We start from the raw sequence: 27,023 nt of genomic DNA, 5'->3' as shown, positions 1-27,023 counted from the left end.
TTTGGTCCATTTAACACGGCTTCAACAGTTATGACATATACAGAATAATTATTTTGTCAAAGCTAGTTTTTACAGGTTGTTACCAACCTCTGCTTCGCCTGTTCCGTCATCGACCATTTTCTGCTGGGCAGCCACGTCAGGCCTTGCATGCATGGAAGTAGCATCAAACTTGATCTGCTCAACCTTGGCTACATTGTAAAAAAAAAACATTTAGAGATACCAATGTTGACTCATTCAGTGTTTTTTTTTTGTTTTTTTTGTGTGACTTGCTCACCAATTTTGCCTGGACTGTTTGTGGTCCCCATCCCCACAGTCTGACCCTTCACGCTCCACCTCTGGAACAGCTGCTTGAACACGGCAGACTCGGCGCCATCGTTCACCGTCTCGACGTAGGTGGAGATAGGGTAGCCCTTCGCCTTCTTGTATGCCTAGAATTACAAGACGCTTTTTAGTTGAATACAGAGGGGTCCTAAAATATCACTCCCCTTCCATTTTTTTAAAAAAGTACTCTTAAATTAGGTTGGTAAAGAGATATGGGTGTCAGAGTTAAATTGGTAAGTGATTGTGTGTGATTGCGTGTATCTGTGATCCAGGACCGGAAGATGTGTTTCAGGTATCCAGGTGATTTTTAGGGTTAACTTGTTTAAGTATCTGGGTTGTACAAAAAAAGGGGAGGGGGTGATATTTTAGGACCGCCCTGTATTCAACTAAAAAGCATCCAGGGGACAGCAAAGGGATATCAAAAGCATTGTGAAACTAAAATGTGTCGAGGTGCAGCTCACTTCTGCTTTATCCAAAGACTCGGACCGTTCTGTCTTGGAAGCCTTCTTTCCTTTCCAGATAAAGATCCGTATACCACCTTGATCCAACAGATAGCAATCCTGTGAAATTAGTACATTTAGATGATGTTTCACTTAATAGAATTTAATTTATTGATACCTCTACTGCCAACTAAAGAGGTTTACTGTTTGCCTAAATGAGTGTCAGCACTGCATTATTCATTGCTGCACAAATCTTGTGTGGCATAATCAGAATATCTGTAACCATTCTAACAGATTCAGCCCACTTGGCACACTACGACATTTCAAGGTGGACATTTTGTTCAAATTCACCCACTCAAAAAGACAGCCTTCGAAAAGCACAACCAAGTTCCAATTGAAAAACAATGTCAGATAAATTGTGTTTATACAACAACTTAATGTGTTATCACTGTGCTTCATATAATAGCACAACCTAACCACCTGGATTGCATTTTAATATTACATTAAAAGCAGTGGTAGCTGGTGGCACTTTAAATGGGGAGGAGAGGCTCATAGTTATGGCTGGAACGGAATCAATGGAATGGTCTCAAACACAAACACCTAGTTTCCATTTGTTTGATACCATTCCATTCACTGCATGCCCTTGGCACTGTTTCGATAAAAAGCTGAGGGATGGGGCTGGAGAAATGTAACCAGTCTCAAATTCATAGACAGAGCTATGGATACTAAAATTATAGTTTTATGCATGTTGTGGCTATACAGTATAGTGTTTGTTTACATTTACTTTGTTTACAAACATTGGAGTAAAACAAGCTTATATTCGAGGTTCTGATTGGGTACGACAGTTGAACGAAGCTAAAAGTTGTATTCTTCAAGAATCAATGGGTATATACAGTTGAAGTCGGAAGTTCACATACACTTAGTGTAACGCTCCTCTTCGTCTGAAGATATAGAGAAATCGCTGTCGGAAAAAGTGGACCAATACGCAGCGGGTTGCGTGCTGATCATATTTTATTTCAATGTGAACACCAAGAAAAAAACAAGAACCCAACGACCGACAGGAACAGTTTTGCAGGCTATACCCAACGCAATGCAAAAACAACAACCCACAAACCCCAGGTGAAAAACACACTCCTAATATATGACTCCCAATCAGGAACAACGATAACCAGCTGTTCCTGATCGGGAGCCACACAGACTAACAAAGAAACAGACATACTAGAAAAACCATACAACACAACCCTACTGCCACGTCCTGACCAAAATCTAATACAATTACTCCCTCTGCTGGTCAGGACATGACACTTAAGTTGGAGTCATTAAAACTCGTTTTTCAACCACTCCACAAATTTCTTGTTAATAAACTATAGTTTTGGCAAGTCGGTTAGGACATCTACTTTGTGCATGACAAGTAATTTGTCCAAAAATTGTTTACAGAGAGATTATTTCACTTATAATTCACTGTATCACAATTCCAGTGGGTCAGAAGTTTACATACACTAAGTTGACTGTGCCTTTAAACAGCTTGGAAAATTTCAGAAAATGATGTCATGGCTTTAGAAGCTTCTGATAGGCTAATTGACATCATTTGAGTCAATTGAAGGTGTACCTGTGGATGTATTTCAAGGTCTACCTTCAAACTCAGTGCCTCTTTGCTTGACATCATGGGAAAATCAAAAGAAATCAGCCAAGACCCCAGAAAAGAAGTGTAGACCTCCACAAGTCTGGTTCATCCTTGGGAGCAATTTCCAAACGCCTGAAGGTTCAACAATAGTACGCGAGTTTAAACACCATGGGACCACGCAGCCATCATACCGCTCAGGAAGGAGACGCGTTCTGTCTCCTAGAGATGAATGTACTTTGGTGCGAAAAGTGCACATCAATCCCAGAAAAACAGCAAAGGACCTTGTGAAGATGCTGGAGGAAACAGGTGGAAAAGTATCTATATCCACCATAAAACGAGTCCTATATTGACATAACCTGAAAGGCCGCTCAACAAGAAAGAAGCCATTGCTCCAAAACCGCCATAAAAAAGCCAGACTACGGTTTGCAACTGCACATGGGGACAAAGATTGTACTTTTTGGAGAAATATCCTCTGGTCTGATGAAACAAAAATATAACTGTTTGGCCATAATGATCATTGTTATGTTTGGAGGAAAAAGGGGGAGGCTTGCAAGAAGAACACCATCCCAACCGTGAAGCGCGGGGGTGGCAGCATCATGTTGTGGGGGTGCTTTGCCGCCGGAGGGACTGGTGTACTTCCCAAAATATATGGCATCATGAGGGAGGAAATTAGGAAAGAAAATTATGTGGATACATTGAAGCAACATCTCAAGACATCAGACATCAATCAGGAAGTTAAAGCTTGGTCGCAAATGGGTCTTCCAAATGGACAATACTCTAACCATACTTCCAAAGTTGTGGCAAAATGGCTTAATTAAGGACAACAAAGTCAAGGTATTGGAGTGGCCTTCCCAAAGCCATGACCTCAATCCTATAGATATCTGTGGGCAGAACTGAAAAAGTGTGTGCGAGCAAGGAGGCCTACAAACCTGACTCAGTTACACCAGCTCTGTCAGGAGGAATGGGCCAAAATGCACCCAACTTATTGTGGGAAGCTTGTGGAAGGCTACCAGAAACGTTTGACCCAAGTTAAACAAATTAAAGGCAATGCTACCAAATACTAATTGAGTGTATGTAAACTTCTGACCCACTGGGAATGTGATGAAAGAAATAAACGTTGAAGTAATTAATTCTCTCTACTATTATTCGGACATTTCACACTCTTAAAATAAAGTGGTGATCCTAACTGGCCTAAGACAGGGAATTTTTACTTGGATTAAATGTCAGGAATTGTATTTGGCTAATGTGTATGTAAACTTCCGACTTCAACTTTATCATGAATTTATAAGTCCAAAAATGTATGTAGCAACTGCTGATTGCCGCTTAACTTTAAGCTATTTACTGTATTATGTACAAAAGTAATAGTGCATTGTGTTTGGTTGACAACAACCAAATATCAACATTTAAAGGAGCTGTATCTAATGCCAGGATGGTTTCATCTGAGCCACTATTTTTTCACTTACATTTTTTCCAACATATAATTTGTTCATCTGTCGGCTAGTTATATTGACGGAGATGTAATATTGAAGGAGATGTACACTGAGTGAACAAAACATTAAGAACACCTTCTCTTTCCATTACATAGACTGACCAGGGGAACCTGGGGGTTGCAACTCAATATTAGGAAGGTGTTCCTAATGTTTGTTATAAACTGGGTGGTTCAAGCCCTGAATGCTGATTGGCTGACAGCCGTTGTATATCAGACCGCATACCACAGGTTTGACTAGACACTTATTTTGACTGCTCTAATTACATTGGTAGAAGTTTATAATAGCAATAAGGCACCTCGGGGGGTTGTGATATGGCCAATACACCACGTCTAAGAGTATATCCTTATCATTTTCTCATTCTTTTATGAGCCTGATCATTTTATTATGCTTAAGCTCAGTCAATATGATTTCATGGCGCACGCCCACATACTTTAAATTGTGGATAAAAGTGCTGAAACAACAGGGTAATATCCGGAAAGTAACAGGAAACAACAGGGAAATAAGACGGCAATGACCAGGTAAGAATGTGGTAATGACCTGTTAATAGTTAGTATGTAGCTGTGGAAACAACAGGGTAACGACCGGAAATTAACAGGAAACAACAGGGAAATAAGATGGCAACAACCAGATACGAACGTGGTATACAGAAGATATCCCTATTTGGTAAAAGACCAAGTCAATATTATGGCAAGAACAGCTCAAATAAGCCACGAGAAACAACAGTCCATCATTACTTTTATTACATGAAGGTCAGTGAATTCGGAACATTTCAAGAACTTTGAAAGTTTCTTCGAGTGCAGTTGAAAAAACCATCAAGCGCTATGATGAAACTGGCTCTCATGAGGAGCACCACAGGAAAGGAAGACCCAGAGTTACCTCTGCTGCAGAGGATAAGTTCATTAGAGTTAACTGCACCTCAACTGCAGCCCAAATAAATGCTTCACCGAGTTCAAGTAACACACACATCTCAACATCAACTGTTCAGCGGAGCCTGCGTGAATCAGGCCTTCATGGTTGAATTGCTGCAAAGAAACCACTACTAAAGGACACCAATAAGAAGAAGAGACTTGCTTGGACCAAGAAAAACGAGCAATGGACATTAGACCGGTGGAAATCTGTCCTTTGGTCTGATGAGTCCAAGTTTGAGATCTTTTGGTTCCAACCGCCATGTCTTTGTGGGACGCAGAGTAGGTGAACGGATGATCTCTGCATGTGTAGTTCCCACCGTGAAGCATGGAGGAGGCGGTGTAGGGGTGCTTTACTGGTGACACTGTCAGTGATTTATTAAAAATTCAAGGCCCACTTAACCAGCATGGCTACCACAGCATTCTGCAGTGAAACGTCATCCCATCTGGTTTGCGCTTAGTGGGACTATCATTTGTTTTTCAACAGGACAATGACTCAACACACCTCCAAGCTGTGTAAGGGCTATTTGCCCAAGAAGGAAAGTGATGGAGTGCTGCATCAGATGACCTGGCCTCAACAATCCCCCAACCTCAACCCAGTTGAAATGGTTTGGGATGAGTTGGACTGCAGAGTGAAGAAAAAGCAGCCAACAAGTGCTCATCATATGTGGGAACTCCTTCAAGACTGTTGGAAAAGCAATCCTTATGAAGCTGGTTGAGAGAATGCCAAGAGTGTGCAAAGCTGTCATCAAGGCAATGGGTGTGTACTTTGAAGAATCTAAAATATATTTTGATTTGTTACTACATAATCCCATATGTGTTATTTTATAGTTTTGATGTCTTCACTATTATTCTACAATGTAGAAAATAGTAAAAATAAAGGAAAACCCTTGAATGAGTAGGTGTGTCCAAACTTTTGACTGGTACTGTAAGTATTTAGCAGCTCCAAGCAATCTATTAATGGGTTATTACCACGTTCGTATCTGGTCGTTACTGCCTTATTTCTCTGTTGTTTCCTATTACTTTCCGGACATTACCCTGTTATTTCAGCACAGTAAGCTAAAGTGCCACCAAAACCCTTCCCCTTTAACATGCTCCCTCCCCTTTCCATGATTGACAAGGAGTCTGACCTCGTGATTCAACAGGTCCTGAGACAGAGGCTTTACTGCTACCTCCTGCACCACAAGGTTCCCCTGGGCATCTGAGATACTGCACAGAACAAACATAATTCTGTTATTGTTCACAAAAATTCTATAATAATGAGAAGCGTGCCAACCGGGTAACATACTGCATGATGGCTAACTCTCACTAGCTAGTTCACATCTGCTACAGTATATATCTATGACAGGTCATACGAGGTTATAATGTCTATGACAGGTCACAAAGGGGCTATAATGTCTATGACAGATCCTAAGGAGGTTATAAACATCCCTGAAGTGGTCAGCACTCACTGGAAGAGCTTGACGCTGGACCTCAGCTTCTGGTCGACCACGTCATCAGACGCGATGCTGTCCCTGATGTCTCGTCTCGTCTCTCCCAGGTGCTGCTTCATCAGCTTCATGGCCTCCTCGGAAGACTTCTCGTCGTCACCTTCCACCACGCTAACCTGCGCCCGTCCCCCTCTTTCCCTGTCACGGATGTCCTTGGCTAGAGTCATTCCCTGCAAAGAACAACAACCGCGACAACATCAACCTTACAGAACGGTCGACATTCACGATTCTTCTACCCCACTGAGCCATTGAAACCACAATCCAGTCTTCATTTTATGCTTTTCCATGCGGTAAGGGCTAAGTTTATAGGCAGAGGTCTTCCTACTTAGGGGCCTTGTTTGAATCCTTAAAAAATGCACCCTTCCTCACTTCTCTTCTTCGTGGTTATCACTGATCTGATATGCCTGGAGGTGTGAAGGCAATGTTGTTTGACCCATGATTTCACCTATCACACATTCATTATGCACCAAAGTTTAAAAAAACAACTAAAAGTGCCACCCCTCCACTGTTTCACTTCCTGAAAACTTGGGGTTTAGATGAAGACATTGTCACCCATAAAGTTATGTTCATCTAGTACTGTATTTCTCTATAGTTGTGGTATAAAATGTCTCCTTACCTTGAGTCTTTCCATACGGTTGCTCTTGGGTCCGTTCCACTGGATGATGAGGTTGCCCAGGTCAAGCAGGAACACATCCCCCTTGTTAAAGCTGCTCCAGCTCATGTCCACCTGTGCTCAAGGATGGATGGATGGTGATGGAAAAGGTGATGGATGGGGATGGAAAGGACACACAGATTAATGTCATTATAACATTCCCTGAATTGTATTAACAATATGATACAAACAGCAACAGGAAGGAACCACTTACTAGGGAGATTGAGGCTTTTACTCAATGCTGACGTGGTTATATCAAGTAACATAGGGGGTACAGAGGCACATGCCTCCTCATATTTGTCACGTTTTTACTTTTTCAGATGTTAAATTCATGACTAAACGTAATTTCTAAGCCCACGTTTTATCATTATTATTTACTAAACGACCGGTCAGAGGTATTTGGCAGAGGGGGCACACTAACTGGATCAGGCAAAGAGTACCCCCCCCCCCTATTCTCCCTAGTAAGTGGTTCCTTCCCAGGTGCACGGAGCAAAGAGATGCTTAGTCAGGTCACTAGATACTTTAGTCACTAGTGAGTTCCCTTATCGTCAGTGGAGGAGGAGAGAGAGAGGGACATACACACAGCGTTTTACTTGATTTTAGCTGACGGCGGTATGCTTGTAAATTAATTTTCTCAATTTATGTAGCCTATTGATTCCTTCTTGATGAATAAATACAATTTAAATGTTGTTTCTCATTAATACTAGCCACCTAGCAATTTTATGAAATTGGCTTCAGCTAACAAGCTAAATAGGTTCCCAATCTCCCAACATCATAACTATCAATTAACTAAAATTGGTATCATAAACAAATAATTAAAGCAATGTAAACTCCCAAGGCATAACACTTCTTAATCAATAAATGTGCATCATTAATTAAAATGACAATTGAACAGTTACAGAGGTAAGCTAAGTGTCACGTCCTTACCAGTAAAAGGGGTTATTTGTTATAGTAGTTTGGTCAGGGCGTGGCAGGGGGTGTTTGTTTTGTGTGTTTTGGGGTTTTGATGTATGTTCTATATTTTATATTTCTATGTTCATTCTATGTTCCCTATCTATGTTTTGTATTTCTGTGTTTTGGCCTGGTATGGCTCTCAATCAGGGACAGCTGTACTTCGTTGTCGCTAATTGGGAGCCATACTTAGGTAGCCCTTTTTCCACCTGTCTGGTGTGGGAAGTTGTCTTTGCATTGCATGTGTTTGCACGCATAGCTTTTCGTTCGTTGTATTGTTTATTGTTTTGCTGGTTCACATTTAAAATAAAGAAAGATGAACCCAACTCACGCTGCGCCTTGGTCTACCTTTAACGACGGACGTTACACTAAGATAAGTTATGAAGAAAGGAAATATATACAGTGCATTCAGAAAGTATTCAGAACCCCTACACAATACCCCATAATGGCAAAGCAAAAACAGGTTTTTCGAAATTACAAATCTGAAATGCCTTATTTGCGTAAGTAATTCTGATTTTGAAAGGAACACATCTGTTTATATAAGGTCCCACAGTTGACAGGGCACGTTAGAGCAAAAACCAAGCCATGAGGTCGAAGGAATTGTCCGTAGAGCTCTGAGACAGGATTGTGTCGAGGTACAGATCTGAGGAAGGGTACCAAAAATTGTCTCATTGAAGATCCCCAAGAACACAGTGGCCTTCACCATTTTTAAAAGTAAGAAGTTTGGAACCACCTAGACTCTTCCTAGAGCTGGCCGCCCGGCCAAACTGAGCAATCTGGGGAGAAGGGCCTTGGTCAGGGAGGTGACGAAGAACCCAATGGACACTCTGACCAGGCTCCAGAGTTCCTCTGTGGAGATGGGAGAACCTTCCAGGAGGACAACCATCTCTGCAGCAGTCAATCAGACCTTTATGGTAGAGTGGCCAGACGGAAGCCACTCTTCAGTAAAAGGCAAATGACAGCCCGCTTGGAGCAAAAAGGCACCTAAAGACTCTCAGACCATGAGAAACAAGATTCTCTGGTCTGATGAATGCCAAGTGCCACGTCAGGAGGAAACCTTACACCATCCCAACGGTAAAGCATGGTGGTGGCAGTATCATGCTGTGGGGATGTTTTTCAGCGACAAGGACTGGGAGACTAGTCAGGATCGAGGGAAAGATGAACGGAGCAAAGTATAGAGAGATCCTTGATGAAAACCTGCTCAGGACCTCAGACTGGGGTGAAGATTCTTCAAACAGGACAACGACCCTAAGCACACAACCAAGATAACGCAGGAGTGGCTTTGGGACAAGTCTCTGAATATCCTTCAGTGGCCCAGCCAGAACCTGGACTTTAACCCCATCGAACATCGAACATCTCTGGAGGGACCTGAAAATAGCTGTGCTATCGACACTCCCCATCCAACCTGACAGTAGCTCAGTTGGTAGAGCATGGTGTTTGCAACACCAGGGTTGTGGGTTCGATTCCCACGGGGGGCCAGCACATAAAAAAATTGTATGAAATGTATGCATTCACTACTGTAAGTTGCTCTGGATAAGAGTGTCTGCTAAATGAATAAAATGTCTTGAGAGGATCTGCAGAGAAGAATGGGAGAAACTCCCCAAATACAGGTGTGCCAAGCTTGGAGCGTCATACCCAAGAAGACCCAAGGCTGTAATCGCTGCCAAAGGTGCTTCAACATAGTATTCAGACCCTTCACTCTGTACTTATGTAAATGTTATATTTCAGTTCTAAAAACCTGTTTTTGCTTTGTCATCATGGGGTATTGTGTGTAGATTGATGAAGGGAAAAAAATGTTTTGACCATTTTAGAATAAGGCTGTAACGTATTCAAATGTGGAAAAGTCAAGGGAATATGTTCCGAATGCACTGTATATATGCACATTTGTTTTACATAAAATTAGGCATAACGATTATGGCTCTAGATTTCAGGAAAAAGCTGTTTCAGGTGTTTGAAAAATGCTAAATTATTCAACCCCCCTCCTCCATCCTTACATACTTTGTGTCGCTTCTAAAATAATAGGTGTATGACGCACCTGATTGATACTGTAGGTTTTTAACAGTAAATTGCACTGATGTGTCGACCAACAATCTCTTTAAGGGTTAGAGATCTCTAAGGGTTAACAATTTTTCCTTATAAGACATTGTACTCAGCTTTCACAATTAGAAGTACATTTACCTTGGGATGATCATAAAGACACATCAGTGTGATTTCTTGACAGTCTTTAAGTGTGATTATGCCAGTTGTAGAGGAGCTACACAGAGCCAGTCAGTGGCACAGCAAATGTGACTAATCATTTATGCACTTGAACCCAAGTGTTCCGCATCTCTTCTGAGGTGAGGTGTGGAGAGCTGTTTCTAGTCCAGTCGAATTGAAGAAGGCAATATAGTAAATGAAGAAGACATTAGTCAAGGGCAGAGCCGAGGCTGTGTGGAAGTAAAATATTCCACTAGGGATATATTGGCTTGAGTTGGGGATGCAGCTGTGAGCTTTCTCACCTCTCCAGCCACCACATGCTTCCTTCCCTTGACATGGAGCAGGCGGCGGATGTTGTAGGTGTTGGTCTCCACCTGCTTCATCCCAGACGCCACGCCGCCACTCTTGTAGCTGTGGAAAAACACACACAAGGAGTGTTGTCAGATAATGGGCATCAATGATGGTTTGAAACCCCTTTTGATGTTATATGGAATTAATACCAGGATTATGGTCAATTTGAATTGATGTCAGTAAATTCTGGAAGTAAACTGAAATTCTAAATCAATAATTGAAAAATAGGCATATATTTTCAATGACTTCTTAATAGAATGGATAAATGGATAAACTATTTTACATTTTTTTAAATGTAAAATTCAACTCAATTCCTGAATTGACTGGCTTCAATTTAAATTGAACCCTGCTGAATACCATTACATATTTGGTACGTCAGCTTGCGTTGTGCGTCATTGTTTGGTTCTGAAGTTATTTATGTTGTGCTGTACCACTCTGACTCCACTCCACCCTACATACTCTTCTGCCTGACCACTATGCTTTTTTTCAGAAGCCAGAATGCAGAAGTGATGGTTGTGTTAAGTTCCTCACAGTGTTTATTTTTTATCCTGTCTGATGTAGTAACAAGATTAGATAAAGAAACACTACAAGAGGAAACGGCCTTTGCTGTAGAGGGGAGGGGGCTATATAATATCAATACAATCTACAGTAACTGCCAAGAATGCCAACATAAAGTTTCTTAAAAGGGTGTTTGGCCACCCACCACGAGCTGCCAGAACAGCTTCAATGCGCCTTGGCATAGATTCTACAAGTGTCTGGAACTCTATTGGAGGGATGCGACACCATTCTGCCACGAGAAACTCTGTCTCAGGTGCTGCTCCAGAATCTCCCATAAGTGTTCACTTGGGTTGCGATCTGGTGACTGAGACACACACACCCTTTAAACCCCCTATGTTCATTTGAGACCCCTCTTTTAAAGGCGCTCCGGTACTTCTTGCAGTGCGGCAGCAGAGAGAACAGTCTATGGCTGTAATACCTACATTAGCTCGTCTGGTAGGCTTGTGCAATTGGGCAGCTTGCGGCTGAGCATCCTTTTGTAGTCTGTAATAGTTTGCAAGCACTGACATATCCGACGGGCGTGGGAGCTGGTGTAGTAGGATTCAATCTTAGTCTTGACGCTTTGCCTCTTTGATGATTTGTCTGACGGCATAGTGGGATTTCATATAAGTGTCCGGGTTAGAGTCCTGCTCCTTGAAAGCGGCAGCTCTACCCTTTAGCTTAGTGTGGATGTTACCTGTAATCCATGGCTTCTGGTTGGGGTATGTACGTACGGTCACTGTGGGGACAATGTCATCGATGCACTTTATGATGAAGCCGGTGACTGCTGTGTTATACTCCTCAATGCCATCCCGGAACAAAAAACAGTCCTGTAGCTTAGCATCTGCATCAGCTGACCACTTCCGTATTGAGCGAGTCACTGGTACTTCCTGCTTTAGTTTTTGCTTGTAAGCAGGAATCAGGAGGATAGAATTATGGTCAGATTTGTCAAATGGAGGGCGAGAGAAAGCTTTGTAAGCGTCTCTGTGTGTGGAGTAAAAGTGGTCTAGAGTTTTTTTTCCACCTGGTTGCACATGTAACATGCTGGTAGAAAATAGGCCAAACGGATTTCAGTTTTCCTGCATTAAAGTCCCAGACAACTAGGAGTGCCGCTTCTGGAGGAGCATTTTCTTGTTTGCTCATGGCTTTATACAGCTTGTTGAGTGCGGTCTTAGTGTCAGCATCGGTTTCTGGTGGTAAATAGACAGCTACGAAAAATATAGATGAAAACTCTCTTGGTAAATAATGTGGTCTACAGCTTATCATGAGATACTCCACCTCAAGAATTCCTTAATATTTGATTTCGCACACCAGCTGTTATTGACAAATAGACACAGACTGCCACCCCTTGTATTACCGGAGGCAGCTGTTCTGTCTTGCTGATGCACAGAAAAACCAGCCAACTGTATATTATCCATGTAAGATATTGCAGTTTTTAATGTCCTGTTGGTAGGATAGTCTTGACCGGAGCTCATCCAGTTTATTCTCCAATGATTGCACGTTAGCCAATAGGACGGATGGTCCCCCGTATCGGCATCTTTTCTTCATGAGAATGAAGGGGATTTGGGCCTGGTCTGGTATCTGGAGTAAATCCTTTGCGTCTGACTCATTAACCTCTCTGGGATATTTGGGACGCTAGCGCACCATGCGATTATGTTAGGTCAGCGCCTAGCCACAGAAAACCATACAGCCATTTTCCAAAGAAGGAGAGGTGTCACAAAAGACAGAAATAGCATTAAAACTAATCACTAACCTTTGATGATCTTCACTGGATGGCACTCCCAGGACTCCATGTTAGACAATAAATGTGTGTTTTGTTTGATAAAGTTCATCTTTATGTCCAAAAACCTCATTTGAAATTGGCGCGTTATGTTCAGAAATGCATTGTCTCAAAAAAGGTGAAAGTGCAGAGAGCCACATCAAATTATAGAAATACTCATCATAAACAATTGTATCTTTCATCAATGTTTAACATACGATTAAAGATAAACTTCTTAATGCAACCGCTGTGTCAGATTTCAAAAAGGCTAATTTAATCTTTATGTCCAAATACCTTCTTTTTGTTCGGGCGTTTAGTCCAGTAATCCAAATGGACAAGGCGCGCTCACAAAGTCCCGACGAAAAGTCAAAAAAGTTTAATTATAGTTCGTAGAAACATGTCAAACGATGTATATGATCAATCTTTAGGATGTTTTTATCATAAATCTTCAATAATATTCCAATCGGACAATTCCTTTGTCTTTAGAAAGGAAAGAGAATGGAGCTCGCGCTCACGGCCACGCACGATCAACAACTAAAGGCTTTCAGACCCCTGGTTGAAACAGCTCTTATTCGCTCCCCTTTCACAGTAGAAGCCTGAAACAACGTTCTAAAGACTGTTGACATCTAGTGGAAGCCTTAGGAAGTGCAATCTAACCCCATAGACACAGTATATTGGATAGGCAATCACTTAAAAGAAACTACAAACCTCAGATTTCCCACTTCCTGGTTGGATTTTTCTCATGTTTTTGCCTGCCATATGAGTTCTGTTATACTCACAGACATTATTTTAACAGTTTTGGAAACTTTAGAGTTTTCTATCCAAATCTACTAATTATATGCATATTCTAGCTTCTGGCCCTGAGTAGCAGGCAATTTACTCTGGGCACCTTACTCATCCAAGCTGCCCCCGTTCCCAAAGAAGTTAAAGAAAAAATCTTTGTCCATTTCGAGGTGAGTAATCGCTGTTCTGATACCCAGAAGCTGTTTTTTGTCATAAGAGACGATGGCAGAAACATTATGTACAAAATAAGTTACAAACAACGCAAAAAAACACACAAAATAGCACAATTGGTTAGGAGCCCGTAAAACGGCAGCCATCTCTTTACGCACTAGTGATGAAGTCAATCTCTCCTCCACTTTGAGCCATGAGAGATTGACATGCATATCATTAATGTTAACTCTTCGTGTACATTTAAGGGCCAGCCATGCTGCCCTGTTCTGATCCAATTGTAATGTTCCTAAGTCCCTCTTTGTGGCACCTGATTACATGACTGAACAGTAGTCCAGGTGCAACAAAACTAGGGCCTGTAGGACCTGCCCTGTTGATAGTGTTTAGAATGAGGAGTAGCGCTTTATTATGGACAGACTTCTACCCATCTTAGCTACTGTTGTATGAACATGTTTGACCATGACATTTTACAAGAAAAGGGTTACTCCAAGCAGTTTAGTCACCTCAACTTGCTCAATTTCCACATTATTCATTACAAGATTTAGTTGAGGTTTAAGGTTTAATGACTGATTTGTCCCAAATACGATGCTTTTAGTTTTTGAAATATTTAGGACTAACTTATTCCTTACCACCAATTGTAAAACTAACTGCAGCTCTTTTGTTAAATGTTGCAGTCAGTTCAGTCGCTGTAGTAACTGACGTGTATAGTGTTAAGTCATCTGCATACATAGACACACTGGCTTTACTCAAAGCCAGCTGTATGTCTTAAGTAAAGATTGAATAAGGTAAGGGGCCTAGATAGTTGCCCTGGGGAATTCCTGATTCTACCTGGATTATGTTAAAAATCTGAAATGTGTCCTCCTTAAGATTTGCTCACAGCAGTGAGGACGAAAGCAGTATCTTTGCACATACAGTTGGTAGCAGCATCGCTGATGTTGGTAGCTATACAATGTAGTTCCAGCCAGGTCAGGTTGCAGGGGAAAAGCAGCAGGGAATACAGCAACAATAACCGTGGGACAAGGGCTAACTGTGTCACATACTGTGTTCAAGCTGTTTGTGGAAAACCCTGCTAGTTTGACACTGATAGCTCCCAGCTAGGCTCGTAGCTAGCTTCGGCAATCCCGGGACAGATGGTAGTGGTCACAAAATCAAAAAGTATATAAATTAAACTTTGCAAGGAAACACTGTCACAACTTTACACAAACAATAAACCGAGGTCTCTCGTTCAGTGTTCAATATACATTGCACTCTGATGACGTGTTGTAACGGGCGTCGTAAGGATTGGACAAAGGTGCAGCCGGAACGTGTATAAATCAAATCAAATTTATTTATCTAGCCCTTCGTATATCAGCTGAAATCACTCGTATACTCATCTTCTTTATTAAATCAAAAGGAAAAAGAAACAAATCACGTATACAAAACAACGACCGACACTAAACAGTCCTGTCAGGTGCACTGACACAAAACAGGAAACAACTACCCACAAATCCCATTACAAAAACACCCCTATACATAGGACCTTCAATCAGAGGCAACGAGGAACAGCTGACTCCAATTGAAGGTCAATCCAATGAACTAAACATAGACTAGACTGAACATAGAAGTACACTAACAGACCAAAAAAACCCAGAACACAATAAAACAAACACCCCTCTTACATAAGTCCATAGCCCAACAAACCCCGAAGCACATAAAACAAACACCCCCTGCCACATCCTGACCAAACTACAATAACAAATAACCCCTTTACTGGTCAGGACGTGACACGTGTGAATAATGAGTTGAAGGAACTGAAGTTGTTTGTCTATAAATAGTTTGACATTACATATCATCCATACAGTAGGCAGGTGTAGTTTGTTGTACATCACTCACATGATGCCCTTTTTGAAGTATCCACGAAAGGTGTCGCTCTCATAGCCCTGCGCCTCACGGTGCTGCACAGCCATGCCTCCCAGGTGCTCGTCCATCATGGTGGTGTAGATGGCCGCCGCCCCCTGCTCGTCATGGGAGGTGGCCTTTCCCAGCCAATAGTGGAGGTCGTAGGTGAACGAGCTGCGCATCTTATTGGTCTACGGGATCAGACAGAAATATGTTACTGGGATGCCATTGTGTATTTTGTCTGTAAAGGTCACTTTTTTGGAGTAGTTTTGAATACACATACATAATGCTACATTGATTACTTACGTATAGAACGACATAGCTGTCATCTTCATAGAATTGTCCATATGCTTTAGAAGGGAAGGGCACCATCTCCATGTCCTGACCAATAAGGAAACAAGTTCAATAGCATTTAATGTCCTTGTGTGAAAAAGTTTAGATTAAGAGCCTAACTTTGAATGGCATTTACATGTTAGACGTTTGTTCTGCTATCATATTCATTACACACTCTTATAAAAAAAGGGTTCCAAAAGGGTTCTTCGGCCCTTCCCATAGGAGAACCCTTTTTGGTTCCAGGTATAACCCTTTTGGGTTCCATGTAGAGCCCTCTGTGGAAAGGGTTCTACATGGAACCCATAAGGGTTCTTCCTGGAACCAAAAGGGTTATACATGGAACCAAAAAAGGGTTCTTCAAAGGGTTCTCTTATGGGGACAGCCAAATATTTATTTTAGGTTCTATGTAGCATCTTTTTTTTCTAAGAGTGTAGTGATAAAATATATATGTTCTGGTGTCTCACCTCTATCCTCCATATCTGCAGCCCTGGCGTGGTTTTATTCAGGACTTTTGCAACTTGGGTTTTGACCTGCATTTGTGGCATGGTGCCAGATTCAGTTTAGATAAGATACCTAGAAGGAAGGGGGGGGGGGGGGGGGGGGTCATTGTGTGGTTCACTATGTCTTAATGGAACTAGCTAACCTTAATATATTCTGTTGTATACACATTCAATAGTATTCCATACCATGACACAGAGAACTTAGAATACTGAAAACCTTAAAACCTCATCATCAAAACATACAAACTCTATAAACTCTACTATTTCTTTGCATTACCTGGCTCCGCTACCTTGTATGACTTACTAAGGGGAGGAGTTGACCCTTATATATTTGAGTTGATCATTTGCTGAGTCAATGATGTCACCTTAGTAGATTATTTCATTTTCTGTCTCAGGTCACAGAATGGTAATGGGAGTATACTGTTCAAGAGTATCTCACTATGTGCTCATTGCACTGGCAAAATCAGGGTGGGACCCTACTCAAAAGAACCACTTATTTTGAAGAAACCATTGCAGGAGAATTGTAAACAGTTGGCCACAACGAAGGAAGTGAAAGCCTCAGTACCGCCCAAATGTTACCACATCCTTGAACACATACAGCCTTCTCCAATTTCCTGAGTGCCAAAACACATGGTGCCTTACTACAGTGTCTATAATGGTTATACTGCTATGGTCTCATGGCTTATTTGACTAATTATAATCTCTCAAAACTGAAAATGCTGGAATGACACATTTATGTTTTGTCATTTAGTTGGTACATTTTGCTGCGAGCCGAAGCCAAGTTCTTATGACAGCCAAGTTCTTCTCTATGAATCTAAGAGAGAGATGGAGAACAATGACCTTATCAAGGCTTTAAACCTTTAGGACCGGTATCTCAGACACAGAGTAGGCTAAACCGAATTTCTGTTAACCATGAAGTAAACTCTTGCGTAATTTGGTCATCTGCACACAATCTGATCACAGGACATTAGGCTAAGCCTAGTCCTGAACAAAAAAAAATATTTCAATAGAAATTCGGCATGTATTTTTGTCCTGGACTAGCCTATGTTTAATCTGTATTTAAATGTCCACTGCGAAAAGCCTTGAGTTGAATATCAGATAGATATAATCCCCAACAACATATAGGAACAAAACGTCCACATAACAGGACTACTATCCCACACTTCTTTGGACACTGTGTTAACAAACCTCCAGATGAGCTTCAATGCCATACAACTCTCCTTCTGTGGCCTCCAACTGCTCTTAAATGCAAGTAAAACTAAATGCATGCTCTTCAACCGATCGCTGCCCACACCTGCCCGCCCGTCTAGCATCACTACTCTGGACGGTTCTGACTTAGAATATGTGGACAACTACAAATACCTGGGTGTCTGGTTAGACTGTAAACTCTCCTTCCAGACTCACATTAAGCATCTCCAATCCAAAATGAAATCTAGAATCAGCTTCCTATTTTGCAACAAAGCCTCCTTCACTCGTACTGCCAAACATACCCTTGTAAAACTGACTATCCTACCGATCCTTGACTTCGGCGATGCCATTTACAAAAATAGCCTCTAACACTCTACTCAACAAATTGGAGGCAGTCTATCACACAGCCACCCAACTACCTCATCCCCATATTGTTATATATGTTTTGCTCCTTTGCACCCCAGTATCTCTACTTGCACATTCATCTTCTGCACATCTATCACTCCAGTGTTTAATTGCTAAATGGTAATTATTTCGCCATTATGGCCTATTTATTACCTTACCTCCCTAATCTTTCTTCATTCGCACAGACTTTTCTATTGTCTTATTGACTGCGCATTTGTTTATTCCATGTGTAACTCTGTGTTTGTGTCGCACTGCGATCTTCAGTTTCTTGGACATTTCTTGCATGGAATAGCCTTCATTTCTCAGAACAAAAATAGACTGACGAGTTTCAGAAGAAAGCTCTTTGTTTTTGGCCATTTTGAGCCTGTAATCGAACCCACAAATGATGCTCCAGATACCCAACTAGTCTAAAGAAGGCCAGTTTTATTGCTTCTTTAATCAGGACAACAGTTTTCAGCTGTGCTAACATAATTGCAGAAGGGTTTTCTAATGATCAATTAGCCTTTTAAAACGATAAACTTGGATTAGCTAACACAACGTGCCATTGGAACACAGGAGTGATATAGATACTCCATAAAACAATTCTGCCACTTACAACAGTAACAATGTCTACACTGTATTCCTGATCAATTTTATGTTATTTTAATGGACCAAAAATGTGCTTTTCTTTCAAAAACAAGGACATTTCTGAGTGACCCCAAACTTTTGAACGGTAGTGTACATCCCCTCAACATGTGGACTACAGTGAACTACAATAACTCATACAACCTTAAGACATTGTTTCACCTGGTTGATCAGTAAAGTCCCCATTTTAGAAAGCTGCACAAGTTTAATAGTCTGGACATTGTGTGTAGACAGGATACGTCCTAGTTTTTAAGCCCACGCTTTGCCTAATTTCTAAGGGACTGTGCCTGTGATCATGCCCTAGTTGTCCTTGGTTTTGGTTCATTAGGCTGCTTTCTCCACCCTTCTCATGCCATCTACTAACATGTATAAAATACAAAGGAAAATATGCACAAAACGCTAGCTGTGAAACGGATCACAAAAGCTAAAAAGTAGTCTAGTGTATCTAATACAGCAAAACCATGTCACGGCATGAAGACTTTCACCATTGTTGCCCAAAATCTAAAGCGATCCATCCTTTTTCAATGCGTCAAGCTGAAGTATTGTACAGTCATTTAGATGTCTGTCTCCTATGACCAATATCAATACATTTGCAGGTTGAAACTTTCACTACTTTACCCGATACCAGCATCTAACACAGGTCAGCTTTCCTTAGCCTATCTCTCCAAGGCTCCTGTAACGAGGGTCGTATAAAGGGGACCAAGGCGCAGCGTGTAGAGTGCTCATCTTTACTTTTAATGAATATACTTAACAAAACGACCGATAACAGTTCCGTCAGGTGAACTACACTAAACTACCCACAAAACCCAGGAAGAAAAACCCCTACTTAAATATGATCTCCAACTAGAGGCAATGAGGTTAATTTGCCTTTAATTAGCGATCAACCCAAACAATCTCAACATAGAACTCTACAACTTAAACATAGAAATATAAAACATAGAAAACCCCAAAACACCCCCTGTCACACCCTGACCAACTCTACTATAGAAAATTACATCTTACTAGGGTCAGGACGTGACAGTACACCCCCCCCCCCCCAAAGGTGCAGACTCCAAATGCAACAAAACTAACAACAAAAAAACTGAGGGTAAGGAGGGTGACAACAGTCTATGGCGGCTCATACGCAACACCCAGAACCTTCCTCTTCTCCCGATCCTCCAGCAACGGAGGTGGCTCTGGCTCATGGCGAAACCTCCATTCCGCCCATAGATTCCTCTGCTTCTGTAACATAAGCCTGTAGATAATTATTGGAGGAATCGGATTGTAGATCCTTACCGGAATCACTGTGCTGTAGACCACTACTGGAGGTTCCGACCTCCAAGCCGCCGCTGGAGGATCTGGGCTGCAGACCGCCGCTGGAGGATCTGGGCTGCAGGCCGCCGCTGGAGGATCTGGACTAGGGATGCGCACTGGAGGTCCGATGCGTGGGACTGGCATAGGTGGCGCCAGACTGGTAACACACACCTCAGGTCGAGTGCGGGGAGCAGGAACCGGTCTCACCGGACTGGGGAGATGCACTAAGGGCCGAGTAATCACAGCAGGCACTGGCTGTACCGGGTTATGGCTGCGCACTGAAAGGAGAGTGCGAGGAGCAGGCACAGAACGTACTGGACTATGGAGGCGCACTGGAGGGAGAGTGCGAGGAGCAGGCATAGGACATACCGGGCTGTTGAGACTTACTGGAGACCTGGTGTGTATCGCCGGTATCACTTGTTCCGGATCTTCCACACACTTCTCAGGTTGAGTACGGGGAGCTGACTCAGGTGGCACCAAACTTGTGCGTCCTCCACCAACTCAATAGCTCTTCCATTTCTCCCTTCTCCCTCTTCTCCCGGATTGGCTCTGGTTTGCTCCTCTGGTTTGCTCCTCGGCTCCGCCGACTGCGCCATGTGCCCACCCCAAAAAAAATTATCTTTGGGTTTTTGTAGCCTCTCGTGCTTCCCAGGTAGTCTCCGATAACGCTTGATTACCTGGCCCCAAGTCCAGTCTCTCCTCTCAATCCACTCCTGATGTGACCAGGTGTCCATCTCCTCCCGAGCACGCTGCTTGAGCCAGTTGTGGTGGGTAGTTCTGTAACGAGGGTCGTATAAAGGGGACCAAGGCGCAGCATGTATGTCACAGTATCTAACGAAGGTGGCGCCCCTCCTCGGTCGGGCGGCGCTCGGCGGTCGTCGTCGCCGGCCTATTAGCTGCCACCGATCGTTGTTTCTGTGTCTTTTGATTTTGTCTGTCTATCCCGCACCTGTTTTGTGTTTGTCATTAGTGGGGGGTTATTTAGTGTGTATTTTCAGTTGGGGTTCTCGTGCGGGATTGTTTATTGTCCACTCAGGACAGTTGCGAGTGTAAGCTGTTCTTTCGCTATTATTGTCCATTATATTGCCGGGCTGCGCCCTGTGCGTTTTTTTTCTTCAGTGCGCTTATTTTGGGAATGTGTTTTCCCCTGGCGGACTTCGCCACGCGCCCTGTGCCCTACGGCTATTGCGTTTGCAATTATTATTATTAAAACACAGTTGCTCCGGCCCTCTGTCTCCTGCTCCTGATTCCACATCTCCACTGGTCCTAGACAGCCGTGACAATGTAGAGTGCTCATATTTACTTTTAATGGATATACTTTTTTAAAAAAACGACCAACAACAGTTCCGTCAGGTGAACTACACTAAACAGAAAATAACTACCCACAAAACCCAGGAAGAACAACTCCTACTTAAATATGATCTCTAATTAGAGGCAATGAGGTTCAGCTGCCTCCAATTAGAGATCAACCCAAACAATCTCAACATAGAAATAGAAAAACTAGAACTTAAACATAGAAATATAAAACATATAAAACCCCAAAACACCCCCTGTCACGCCCTGATCAACTCTACTATAGAAAATGACATCTTACAAGGGTCAGGACGTGACAGCTCCACAGTAACCAAGTCAACATTTCACCTTAATTGTCTACATCAAGACAGAGCCTGTTCAACGTGTCCCCCTGCTTAAGCCAGTACGTGTCCAGGCCCATCTGAAGTTTGCTAGAGAGCATTTGGATGATCCAGAAGAGGATTGGGAGAATGTAAAAACTCAACTCGTCGTGTTTGGAGGACAAAGAATGCTGAGTTGCATCCAAAGAACACCATACCTACTGTGAAGCATGGGGGTGGAAACATCATGCTTTGGGGCTGTTTTTCTGCAAAGGGACCAGGACGACTGATCCGTGTAAAGGAAAGAATGAATGGGGCCATGTATCGTGAGATTTTGAGTGAAAACCTCCTTCCATCAGCAAGGGCATTGAAGATGAAACGTGGCTGGGTCTTTCAGCATGACAATGATCCCAAACACACCGCCCGGGCAACGAAGGAGTGGCTTCGTAAGAAGCATTTCAAGGTCCTGGAGTGGCCTAGCCAGTCTCTAGATCTCAACCCCATAGAAAATCTTTGGAGGGAGTTGAAAGTCCGTGTTGCCCAGCGACAGCTCCAAAACATCACTGCTCTAGAGGAGATCTGCATGGAGGAATGGGCCAATACCAGCAACAGTGTGTGAAAACCTTGTGAAGACTTACAGAAAACGTTTGACCTGTGTCATTGCCAACAAAGGGTATATAACAAAGTATTGAGATAAACTTTTGTTATTGACCAAATACTTATTTTCCACCATAATTTGCAAATAAATTCATAAAAAATCCTACAATGTGATTTTCTGGATTTTTTTTTCTCATTTTGTCTGTCATAGTTGACGTGTACCTATGATGAAAATTACAGGCCTCTCTCATCTTTTTAAGTGGGAGAACTTGCACAATTGGTGGCTGACTAAATACTTTTTTGCCCCACTGTATATGGTCTGATTTACCACGGCTGTCAACCAATCAGTATTCAGGGCTTGAACCACCCAGTTTATGATGCAGATAATACAGTGTGTGTTATTTGTTCTTCGTTGGTTGTATTATGGTTTTCTGTAGGTTATACACTCTTAGAAAAAAGGGTTCTTTGGGGTTCTATATAGAACCTTTTGGTTTTTTGGATGAGATTAAGGAACCCTTTACTAAAAAAGGTTATATATATATATATACTGAACAAAAATATAAACGCAACATGCAACAATTTCAAAGATTTTACTGAGTTACAGTTCATAGAAGAAAATCAGTCAATTGAAATGAATTCATTAGGCCCTAATCTATGGATTTCACATGACTGGGAAGAGGAGCAGCCATGTGTGGGCCTGGGAGGGCATAGGGTCACCCACTTGGGAGCCAGGCCCACCCAAAGGGGAGCCAGGCCCAGCCAATCAGAATGAGTTTTTCCCCACAAAAGGGCTTTACTAAAGACAGAAATCTCCCCCCCACCGTCATACGATCCCACAGGTGAAGAAGCCAGATGTGGAGGTCCTGGGCTGGAGTGGTTACACGTGGTCTGCAGTTGTGAGGCCGGTTGGATGTACTGCCAAATTCTCTAAAATGACAGTGGCTTATGGTAGAGAAATTGACTTTCAATTCTCTGGCAACAGCTCTGTTCGACATTCCTGCAGTCAGCATGCCAATTGCACGCTCCCACAAAACTTTAAACATCTGTGGCATAGTGTTGTGTGACAAAACTGCACATTTTAGAGTGGCCTTTTATTGTTCCCAACACAAGGTGCACCTGTGTTATGATCATGCTGTTTAATCAGCTTCTAGATATGCTACATCTGTCAGGTGGATGGATTATCTTGGCAAAGGAGAAATGCTCACTAACATGGATGTAAACAAATTTATGCCCAACATTTGAGAGAAATAAGCTTTTTGTGCATATGGACATTTTCTGGGAACTCAAAGGGGTTCTGTATAGAACCTTTTGGTCAATTAAAAATATAACTGCCATTCTGATTCAAAAACCAACTGCCAGTCCAGCATGAACATGCAAGAGGACAGTGGCTAAACCAACAGCAAGTACCCTACCAATAAACACATTCTTTTTCAATGTATTAAGGTAAGCAAAGTTGATTATTTAATTCAAATATATGAAGGCAAAATCATATGATAAACTATAAGCTAGACAAAGTTAAACGTTCTTACAATTTGAGCCTATTTGTAAGCTAGCTAGCTAATTTAGCTATATAAACCAAAATCTAGGCTACTTTAATTAGCTACTCTTTCAAATAAACATAAATTTTTTAAATGGAATATGCCAAATAGAGCTACAGACCCAGCCTGACATTGGCAATTAGCTAATTGCTCATTTATTTCAGTATTTCAGTGTGGAGCCAGTTGAGGGGACTATGTTTAATGAAGCCGTTAGAAGGCTGTTGCTGACTGAGAGGAGGTATGTATAAATGATTTCTAATACATTATGTAAAATAAGTATCAGTGATTCAATAGCCTAGTTAATCATTACATGACTTTTAACACACAATTTTTTTCTGTCTTGCAGTAGCCCAGAACTACCAGCGGCAGAAGATCTCTCTTTTGGCTGCTGCTGACAACAACTGCATGTACACTGAACAAAAATACAAATGCAACATGTAAAGTGTTGGTCCTATGTTTCATGAGCTGAAATAAAAGATCCCAGAAATGTTCCATACTCACAAAAAGCTTATTTCTCTCAAATGTTGTTTACAAATTTGTTTACATCCCTGTTAGTGAGCTTTTCTTCTTTGCCAACATAATCCATCCAACTGACAGGTGTGGCATGTAAGGAAGCTGATTAAACAGCATGATCAGTGGTCATGATCATGATCATGGTAAGCTGGTGGTTGAAGTTATCCCTCTAGTGGTGTGGGGGCTGTGCTTTGGCAAAGTGGGTGGGGTTATATCCTGCCTTTTTGGCCCTGTCCGGGGGTATCGTCGGATGGGGCCACAGTGTCTCCTGACCCCTCCTGTCTCAGCCTCCAGTATTTATGCTGCAGTAGTTTATGTGTCGGGGGGCTAGGGTCAGTCTGTTATATCTGGAGTATTTCTCCTGTCTTATCCGGTGTCCTGTGTGAATTTAAGTATGCTCTCTCTAATTCTCTTTCTTTCTTTCTTTCTTTCTCTCTCTCTCGGAGGACCTGAGCCCTAGGACCATGCCTCAGGACTACCTGGCCTGATGACTCCTTGCTGTCCCCAGTCCACCTGGCCGCTCCAGTTTCCACTGTTCTGCCTGCGGCTATGGAACCCTGACCTGTTCACCGGACGTGCTACCTATCCCAGACCTGCTGTTTTCAACTCTCTAGAGACAGCAGGAGCGGTAGAGATACTCTCAATGATCGGCTATGAAAAGCCAACTGACATTTACTCCCGAGGTGCTGACCTGTTGCACCCTTGACAACCACTGTGATTATTATTATTTGACCCTGCTGGTCATCTATGAACATTTGAACATCTTGGCCATGTTCTGTTATAATCTCCACCCGGCACAGCCAGAAGAGGACTGGCCACCCCTCATAGCCTGGTTCCTCTCTAGGTTTCTTCCTCGGTTCTGGCCTTTCTAGGGAGTTTTTCCTAGCCACCGTGCTTCTACACCTGCATTGCTTGCTGTTTGGGGTTTTAGGCTGGGTTTCTGTACAGCACTTTGAGATATCAGCTGATGTAAGAAGGGCTTTATAAATAAATTGGATTTGATCAGTGCACAGGTGCACCTTGTTCTGGGGGCAATAGGTAGATAAAAGGCTGCTCTAAAATGTGCAGTTCTATCAACCCTCCGGGTCTCCTGACCATAATCCAAAATCTGGTCTGAAATGCACAAATGATTAACCCTTATAGTTCCCCTCAGCTTTATGATGACCTGTAAATGTATACACACACGTCACACACACACGCACACATGCACACACCACAACAAATTACAAACCCTAACCACCTACAGGCTAAGCATGATGTACAGTATGAACTACAGCTGAACCAAATATTGAATGAAGGCTATTATTCAAGCCTTCTTGTTATTATAGGGGCCCCTTCCCTCAGCCAACCACTCTCTTCTCTCTCTCCTTGTTCTTCGCTGGCCTCTCTGTCTGACCACTGTCCAGAAGATCGGACCACTATGGTCTGACTCTGTGTCATTTGGACCGGGTTGCCTCCGTTTCCCTGGGCCAAATGGATCTTCAAAGAACTTCACAAAGTTAAATGGACCATTAAAATTTGGCGAATGCTAAATGGGAGGTGCACTGCTACAGTAGGGAGCTGTTTGGTCCTCTAATGGGCCGGACTTTTGTTCCCCTGAAGTCATGCAACAACTCAACACAGGAGCCCCTCAGAAACGCTGCTGATTAGAGAAGAGGGACGGCATGGGAAAATTCAGAGCAAGACAGGTTACCAAAAGTTATCTATGGACAGCACTCAGACACACAGGCTACACATGATGTACAGACATGCACGTACACATGCATACACAGACAAACAGTAGGCTTTCTACAGAGACACAGGAACATTGCAGGCAGCGCCATACGTACGGTGCACTTCCCCACAGCTTTGCAATGACCTGTGATTGCATACACACATCAGACAGATAGACAGACACACACACACAGTAGGCACATACAGAGACACAACATGCAAACAATGCCAGTTGGGGCACACGAACAGTGCACACATGTAAGCAGGCTCACAGAAACAGATACACTTATACATTCATACAAACGGACACACTAACACATTACACACAAACACATGCTCTCACCTGCTGACAGCTCTGAAGCCCTTAGGTGGAAAGTCAGCCCTAAGGATTTGACTCCAGGTTTCGTTTACTCACTAAACAACCTTCTCACTTTCCCATTGGTATCCAATCCACACTAAATCAAAGCCTGTTCCCACCGGCGTCGTGCACCACAACCCCCCTAGAAACACAAGGAAACAAACAAGGAGCATTCACCCGTCAAACACTGCTTCACCTACCTCAGTCAGGTGGAGGGTTTGTGTGTCTCCTTGACAGCGTCAGTGCGTCAGGCTCTCTCTCACAATCTCTCTCTCTCTCTCCCTCCACCTGCTGCTTGTGTCTCGGTGAACTTCAGCCCCTTGTGTACAGCCACTCCCTCTGCCTCCTCCAACTCATTAACCAACCCCTTGGTGCTGTGGTGGTGGTGCCTGGAAGGAGATAAAGAGAGCCAGCACCTCGGAGCTGCCTGTATCCCCCGTTGAGTGGCTGCCACTGGGTGCTCCTTTCCTGGGGCTGGGCTGGCGGACCCTCACCCCCCTTCCGTGGCTCTGGGTGAATGACTAGTTCAGCTCCATGGCACTTCCTTTGTGAAAGTGCTACGGAGTGTCGAAGGCCCTCAGAGGAGGGGATAAGACCCAACCTCAATAATCACGCGTAGGAGACCCAGCTCCCCCCTGCCTCTCTCCCGAGTTCCCTCTCCTGTTCCCCCCGTCTCTAACACAATGGGCCGATCAGCTGGCAAGGCAAGGTTACACAGGATTGTGAGCGCTTGGGAAGCTGCAGGTTGCAGAACTTTCTGTCTTGTGAAGATTTGAAAGTCAGGTATTTTCCTGACATCAAGC

General features: G+C 42.8%; 1 protein-coding gene and 1 long non-coding RNA gene across 5 annotated transcripts in view; one reads left to right on the top strand and one right to left on the bottom strand.

The window, feature by feature from the left end:
* The window catches only part of LOC115160648 (villin-1-like), a 33,730-nt gene extending 6,745 nt beyond the window's left edge, over positions 1-26,985 (bottom strand). The window contains exons 1-11 of one of the 4 annotated variants that reach the window (XM_029710888.1): positions 26,421-26,985; positions 16,343-16,451; positions 15,852-15,926; positions 15,540-15,736; positions 10,372-10,480; positions 6,887-6,997; positions 6,232-6,440; positions 5,911-5,989; positions 783-881; positions 275-428; positions 88-188 (exon numbers count right to left, since the gene is read on the bottom strand). In XM_029710888.1, the coding sequence (XP_029566748.1) occupies positions 88-188; positions 275-428; positions 783-881; positions 5,911-5,989; positions 6,232-6,440; positions 6,887-6,997; positions 10,372-10,480; positions 15,540-15,736; positions 15,852-15,926; positions 16,343-16,423 (1,215 nt within the window). In that variant the 5' untranslated portion in view covers positions 16,424-16,451; positions 26,421-26,985. Of the gene's footprint in view, positions 1-87; positions 189-274; positions 429-782; positions 882-5,910; positions 5,990-6,231; positions 6,441-6,886; positions 6,998-10,051; positions 10,345-10,371; positions 10,481-15,539; positions 15,737-15,851; positions 15,927-16,342; positions 16,452-26,205; positions 26,399-26,420 lie in introns of those variants that run through there. The other 3 variants (XM_029710889.1, XM_029710890.1, XM_029710891.1) reach the window with 3 other exon arrangements.
* Positions 23,384-24,120, top strand: LOC115160651 (uncharacterized). Its single transcript, XR_003869096.1, has 3 exons — positions 23,384-23,541; positions 23,801-23,874; positions 23,983-24,120. It is a non-coding gene; the product is annotated as an uncharacterized LOC115160651 (long non-coding RNA).
* Positions 26,986-27,023: the final 38 nt, after the last annotated feature.

Source organism: Salmo trutta, chromosome 24 (assembly GCF_901001165.1).
Source record: "Salmo trutta chromosome 24, fSalTru1.1, whole genome shotgun sequence".
In the NCBI taxonomy this organism is placed as follows: Eukaryota; Metazoa; Chordata; class Actinopteri; order Salmoniformes; family Salmonidae; genus Salmo; species Salmo trutta.
This window is presented reverse-complemented; position numbering and strand designations above follow the sequence as displayed.